This window comes from Netta rufina, assembly GCF_964035555.1.
Source record: "Netta rufina genome assembly, chromosome: 3".
Taxonomy (NCBI): domain Eukaryota; kingdom Metazoa; phylum Chordata; class Aves; order Anseriformes; family Anatidae; genus Netta; species Netta rufina.
In genome coordinates, this window is record NC_140125.1 from 33301569 (window position 1) to 33309150 (window position 7582).

At 44.4% G+C, this 7582-nt stretch overlaps 1 protein-coding gene across 1 annotated transcript in view; it reads left to right on the forward strand.

The window, feature by feature from the left end:
* Positions 1 to 7582, forward strand: part of VIT (vitrin) — a gene marked incomplete at both ends in the record, with an annotated part of 35132 nt that overhangs the window by 21586 nt on the left and 5964 nt on the right. Inside the window, 2 exons of the mRNA XM_084283918.1 lie at positions 3161 to 3208; positions 7257 to 7319. Coding sequence (XP_084140044.1) covers positions 3161 to 3208; positions 7257 to 7319 — 111 coding nt within the window. The remainder of the gene's footprint in view (positions 1 to 3160; positions 3209 to 7256; positions 7320 to 7582) is intronic.

Here is a 7582-nt window from a genome sequence, read left to right on the forward strand (position 1 = left end):
TCCATCCATAATTGTCTCATATTCTTTTTTTTTTTTTTTTTTTTTTTTTTGCTATACCAATGGCACAACCATTTCCTTTTACTAATCTCACATTTGTTGCCAATCTTCTTTGCCCTTGTCAAAATCCAGTGCCCACCTTCAGAGGGGAAACAGCTATGTGCCTGTACAGAACAGCAGAACAAATATGTTGCCTGCAAAAGTGCCAGTCACAGCAATGCACTAACTACACGACACCATCTACAGGGGAGAGAGCACCTGGGATGGTAGACCTGCCCCGCTGATGGGACACAAACAGGAAGAGCCCTATGATCTGGACCAAAGGATGTGCTGGCTAGTCCTTCGTTCAGCCAAATCTTTGCCAGAGAAGCATGGGAATGCAACGCTGAGGCATGTTTAAATAAAAATCAGAGTTTGACCCCAACCAAACATATCTGCTTAAGGCATCTTAAGATCCCCCCCAAGATGATTTGAAGCACAAATTTCCCATCAGGAGTTATTCTGTTTCCTCAATCACAGAACAGAACAAGAAGGAAAAACCCATAAACATACACTTGCTTATTCCCCATGAGTCCTGATCCTGTTTTTTTCAGCCCAGGTTCTGGCAGCTCTTCCAAGCAGTTGCTTCACTGTTGCTTCACTGTTGCTTCAGCGTTGCCTCCAAGCAGCCAATTTCTCTCACGATCAAAGGGAAATTCCTGGACAACTCCTTGCTTTCTTGGAAAGGAGAGTTGTTTTTCTTGATTCTGTGAAGCGAGCACATGCTGGTCAGCAAACAACACTGACTGGGTCTGTGGGTTTGGCCAAGCTGTCGAGGAACTTCCTCTCTCCAGCTCAGGTTAGCAAAAAGGTTTGCTTGGAAAACGCCCATCCTGACACACCATTCATCTGCTCAGCTTCTCCCTACCTGTTTTTAAGAAGCTCTTGATATTACACATCAACTCTCTTGATATCTTGTGCTCACCTAGCCCAGATTTTTTTTCCAAGATAAATATGCAATTATTAAATATATATATATATATCAGTCTTGTAGTATTTTAAAAATAAACCCTTGATTCTTATAGGCATCATTAAAGGAAGAAAAAAAAAAAAAAAAAAAAAAAGGCCTTTGCAACTTAAAAGAATACTAATTTTCCTTCCAAAGCACATTTCATTGAGAGCTTGCTTTGTGATGTGTCTAGGACTACATCCAAGAACAGAGCTTTTGCCTAGATTTACATATCACTCGGAAATTAGTGCATTCTTCATGTTTTCAGCCAGCTACCCCAAGTCCTTGGCACTTAACTACTGCTTTTCTTTATTAAGGTCTTCTCACCACAGAAAGTTTTCAAAGGATGTGAGCCATGAGAAGGCTGCTCAAAGAAGCCATAGACAGCTCTCCCTCATAGGGAATTGGAAGGACTCACAGTTGTCTGAGTCAAACTAGTTCTTGAGAAGACCTGATCTAGAGGTCCAGCATTACTCCCACCGACAAAAAGCAGTCTTTTCCTGAAGTTACTGAAAACCATCTGTTTTTTCTGAGGTTAAAGTCAGATAAGCTTGAGGAGCCTGTGCTGCAGCCACAGAGCCTTGCACCGAGGGTAACCCTTGGCTATGAGCTGGCAGCAGAAGCAAGCCTGTGATTCACATCCTTGCTCCCTTGCTCTACATCCTTCAGCTCACTTCTCTGCTTACAAGCGCAGATGTTTGCACAGCTCCTATGCTCATTTCATGTGCAGTGCAGTTCCTGCACTTTTTCTCCCTGAAACTCACAGCAGTGTGTTTGTAAAGAAGGCTCAAGAAGTGTTTGTTTGTTCTTGATTTACTCTTTGGCCTTTTTTTTTTTTTTTTTTTTTTTGAGCCAGTCAGGCTGAGAACTGGCTTCATTAAAATCTTTTCTTTTAGCAGCCATTGGACACTTCTCAGCCCTCTCTGAGCATGAAGCAAACCTTTTGAGATTGTCTTCTCACAAGATGGCTTCACTGAAATCCATTTTCTTAGTGACAGAGGTCAGAAAATGTGTTGCCTGCTGGTAACAAACAAGCACCAGACTTTTGCTGTGGATAGGGTTGTCCTGCTCCACAGCCACCATCACTATCTCCACTCAGTGCTCATGACTCTCCTCAGGGATGTACAGAATGCTGGCCAGTAATCCTGTCCAGGTGGTTGATAAAGTAGGAATAGTTCTCCTATTTTTCCTTCTCTGTTACCCACTCCCGTCCTTCCTTCAGCCTACTTCTCCTCCTGAGTGAAATCACAGCAAAACTTGCGTCTGTATCATGACTGATTTCTCAGCCTTTCACTTTCTCAGTTTTCCAAATTCATCGTAGTGCATCTAAACAGTGCTCACTCAGCATGAGGAGGGAAGAGGGCCTGGAAAAATCACCTTAGCCACGAAACGCATCAGGGGTTCCTCCTATCTGAAGGGAGAGCACGTGTTTATTCAGCAATCTCACTCATGCAGCAATCTCCCTCCCAAAGAACCTGATAGCTCCTAACTGGTTTGACAATCTCATGGCAAGGTGATTCTCAGAGTGTCCTGGCAAGACACTGGCAAGCCCACAGCTCCTTTATTTATTTATTTTTTCCCCAAACCTACGTGTGGTTCACCCACTGGCTCTAGTTCAGACTACATCAGCTGCCAGTCTAGTCAGGGAAACATCACTTTTTAGAAAAGTTCTTCAGCATGTTCCAAGAACAGAGGCAGTTTGGGGTTTATTCATGAAATCATCAATTCTGATGGAGTTTTCCCACGCCTGATAGGCTGCAAAAAAAAGATTTAGATGCCTTCTTTGGGTTTCTATGGGTTTAAATGATACAGAGATCAGTAGGTGGGAGACACATGCAGATTTTCAGTGGGAAACAATCTAGGCCAAGCAAAAGTATACTGAAGTCAGTATACTGCTTCAGTGTCAGTGAAGAGGAACAAAACCAAAATAGATTTGAAGAGGCATATTTAAACTCATAAAAAAGATGACTGCTTTGGAGGCAGTGATGTGAGGCTGTTAAATATGGCTTGAAATGTGTTCGTAAAGGTTTCCAGGTTTACTGATTTCCTTAGCTCCTATTTGTTAATGGTGATTCACCGTATGAATTGACCTTTTTAAATTGAGCCAGAGCTTTGTAATCTCCAGTAATTCCATTATTTTCAGTAACACTTTGTCTTTTCTTTCATGTGTGAAAGCAATGGCAACAGACTTATGGAAACCTGGACTGAGCCTTTTTGACACAGGTAAATATTTAAGACATTCAGTAACTAGTCTGGGAATAATTGGTTTCCATCACACATGGGGAAATCTAACACTATTCATCAGGCCCACAACACTGCTGATAACAATCTCATTTTAAGAAGTAATTACAGTATTTAAAATGATAAATGAACTATGTTGTTTACATCTTAGTAGATAAAATTACTCTGAGCCTTCATCATTCTCAAATTCCTGCCTAAAGCAAGAACAAAACAGGTGCGCTCTGGAAAGCCCTACTGCAGGAAAGGGGTTCTAGCTGCTGGAATCCTTTTTAAAATAAGTTATTTTGGTAATGCCACAGGTCAGAAGGCAGTCTAAAGATGCATTCAGAGAAAAAGGTGACAAATTATTCTGATACCAATGCACTTAACAAGGGAAAGCATTCAGATGAGGATTGGGCAGTTTAAACTGAGTATAAAGAATAGCAAATACTATTTAAATTTTCTAACGTTTTAGCCTTAAAAAGTGAAAACGGCATAGAGAAGACAGCATTTTTAGAAAGTGAGAGTTTGAGTGAGAAAACAAACAAACAAACAAACATTTGTTTCAGGCTCAAGAGACAAAAACAAGACTTGAATAACCCACAACCTGATACAAGTCCCAATACTGACCATATTTAAGGGACCCCTTTTCTTGGGAACATTTAAAGGAGACTATGCAAAATACGTGGCAATTCATCATAAGGGATTCTTATAAGGAACATCTCGTGTAAGACATCTTTTCCATCACCAGTTTTGTTGAGAAGGCTGTGCTGTGCTGGTGGCCCTTGCAAAGACCATTCTCTTGAATGCTCTGCTTACTTCAAAGCCCTGGCGTGACTAATCTTTGTGCTGGCTGCTATGAGCAGCATTGCCCATTTGCATTAGCTTGCAAATCCAGTGTCAGTAGCTGTGGCTGTTTAGTCAAAATTTGCATCAGCCCAAACAAGAACAGATTTCCCTTCTCTAGCAGCAGTACACTAAGCCAGAGAGAGGATGTGTTTCTATCTGTTGAAGCTTAAGTCTTCCGTGTGTTTATTTAGAAAAAGCTACAGTGCTAATGCCAGTGGTACAGAGGGGCATTTTGAGACAGCAAATGACAGATTGCATTAAATGTAGTGAAAGGTTAGGTGTGGGAGAAGGGATGTAGTATTAATAGTTTCTCAGAAACTGAAGTGCCTGTGTGATAAAGTCTGATGAATTCAGATTGTCACTTCAAAGGACTGGTTTCTGGCGCACATCTAGTCGCTGCTGTCTTACTGAAATGAATGGAAAGTTTAATAAGCATGGACAGCTGTGACAATCAGTGAAGGGAACTTTAATTAGCATGGAGGAGGCTGCCCATGCACTGAGCTGAAATTCCCATGGCAATAACAACATTAAATTGGACTGGCAGAGCAGGGCGGCCCGTAGACACTGACCACATCCCCAATTAGTGGGGAAGGTTATTTGGCGGGTGACCTTATTGTTACACCAAGCATAAATCAGCCTGCTGACCCACGGCCTTAGGAACTGGTAACAGCGCTCATCAGGGCAAGAACGAGGAGAGCCGTGCTGCCCACATGTGGGTTTGCTGCGCTGACATCAGCTCACATCAGCTGATCAGCTGTGCACTCGGGTACAGACCGCAGATTTTATCAGGTGCAGCTAGATGTGTAGGGCAGATAGCTACGAATTGACTTCCTCTTACCACTTGGTTGCGAGAGTGAAAGGCACGTGCTTATATCTAACTGCACAGCAGCACTAAATCCACCTCCTTTATGTTCTTCGAGTAAGGCAGGCGCAGGGGGCTGCACGTACACGGTGCCAGGCTGGCACATGCTGGGCGCTGTGAGATGGAGCGTGGTGCTGGTCTGCTACTGAGGAAACGTCCCATTTCTGCCTGTTTAAAGGCCACGCTGGAGCACCCACAGTCATGAGGACAAGCTGATGAGTATTTTAGGCTTTAAAGAAAAAAGCAGTCATTTTCCTCTGCTTGACAAGGAGAGGTTATGAACAGCTCCAAGTCATTTCTTCCTTTATTTTTTTTTTCACATTGCCCATTGCCCACTCCAGTTCCAAGTGTCATAACCAGTGCTGCCAGCAAAAAGAGCCATCACCTTCCTACAACCCTGCATCTCCTGCCAGCCCACGCCCCCCACATGGCTGGGGCTGAGTGGCACTACAGAGTGCCCCATGTCACTGCCAGCTGCTCTCCTTCCTTCCAGCTTCAGCTCAGTTGTTTTGCTGTCATCAGTGTGAGAGAGCACAGGGCTCCTCACTGAGCACCCCAAAACCATGGTGTGACCCTGTGTATGATCCAGCGTGACCCTCAGGCAGGAGCAGCGCTTACACACACACACCCCTTGCACACCCGCTCCCCTGTGCAGAGCCACGTCCGCATCCTCATCACGCCTGCAGGCCCTTACACCCTCACCAGCTGCCGGATGGAAACGGCCCCACTGCCCCCAGCCCCTCCAAAAGGCAGGGAGGGGACAGACCTAAGAGCAGCAAAAAGAAGAGTTAGGTCAACCCAGGTCTTTTTCTGGGCCAGAACTGAGCATATACTTCTATTTAGAATAACCTCAACTCTTGAAAGATAGGCCAATCTGTATATATATAAAAAAATATATAAATAAATATATATATATAAATATACACACACACAAACATTACTAGGCAAGCCAAAAGGACTAGGAGCTAGGTTTATTTGGCCAGATTTCTTTGCCAAATATTTTCTCCAACCTCAATTTACAATTAATAAATTCTCAGATGAACCAGGCAAATGGAAGTTGGACTGGTGGGAGCTGAAGCTCGTATTTTCCCCCCGTTTTCTTGAATGTTCCCTGCATTATTACAGCTCAGTCATTAGGATCTTCAACAACCAGCTCAGGTGGTCCAGGACCTCTGAGCTGTTACAGCTCTTACACTAGGGTTGCTGGAGGCTGACTGCTATGGAGAGACAAACCCTGCAGCACCTTGCAACTTCTCTTATATATTAAGGTCACGCTTTCTGAAATTACCTCTCTAGTGTCTCTCTCTGAACACAGTCTTTCCTTGACTTGTTGACGAAGATTTAAGGAAGTTCCTTTTACTCCTTTTATAGAAACAATATGCAGCTTGCAGAAATAATTATTTTGACAAACTGCTCCTTGGCGAGTGTTTAGTTTGGGGCTTGTCTGATCATTGCTGCCTCTTTTAAGGATTATCCCAGATAAATCCCACTAATCTTGCCATGCTCTAGTGAAAAGGAACAGCTTTTTGTCTTTGCTTGGGAGTGAGATGCTGCGTGGTTGGAGACACCTCCCCAGACATTCAGTACATGGGTGAAGTTCAGCATTTTCAAACCCTTTAAAAACCAGAAATCACAACTCCCTGTGACTCACAGCATCTCACAAAGACAAAAACTCATGTTCCCAAGGCTGTAGCATACAAACATTGCAGCCGGGACCTCAGCTAAAATCCACTAATAACCTATGAGACTGTTTCCCATGATTTTTCTGTAGGTCTCCACCACCCTTTACTGGTTTCTCTGTGATTTCCAAACTAACACAGCCTCCAGGCTGAAGCCCCATGGCTCGCCTTGCTTCCATCACTGTAACGTGGTGAGCTGTGGCATTGCCCATGCCCTCTTCTCCAAGCAGAAAACCAACATGCTGAAGCCATCATTTGTCTGCCTCCAGCATTGCACAGCTCCTTGCAAACAGCCAGCAAAATGCGGGCGCTGTGGCAGCACTGCTTGCAGCAAGGAGGCTGACTCACAGAGGGGGAGTCAAACAGCCAAAAAACACTTACTGGCTCAGTGCTCGCAGCTGTCTGTCCACTGGGACACATTTTAGTGTCATTTCTAGAAACGCCTGGGCTCTTGTTTTTACCAGGAACCACCCTAGACGTGACACAGGTGGAAAAGAAAAGTTCCCAGGACGTGCAACCTGTCCTTGCTTCCCTCTCACATTTACCAGCCTCAGGCCGCAGGGTGTTGGGCAGTGGCTGGGGCTCCCCTGCACACACACTCCTCTGCCCCCCAGAGCCAGACAGCCCCTGGCACACCCTGACTGAGCCTTCATCTCTCTAGGCTTCGCTTCAAAGGAGGACCTGAACCCGAAGCCACTGGAGGCAACCTCCCAGGGGAACCCAAGTACGTACATCAGAATTAATTTCATAATTAAGCAATGCTATTTTGTTAATTACCTGTTACTAGAATGTGTTCAAATTAAGTAGCAACAGGGAAGTTTTGAAGAATCCCAAGAAACTCAAGGAATGCATTTTCCTCCAAGGAGGACGGACGATCAATCTCCATCGATCCCTCTGACAGACGCAGTCGGATTTTGCTTCTGTAGGAACAGGAGCACAGCCGAAGTGTGGCTTACCTGGGTGGCAGACGATGGCTGCTCACTGTTC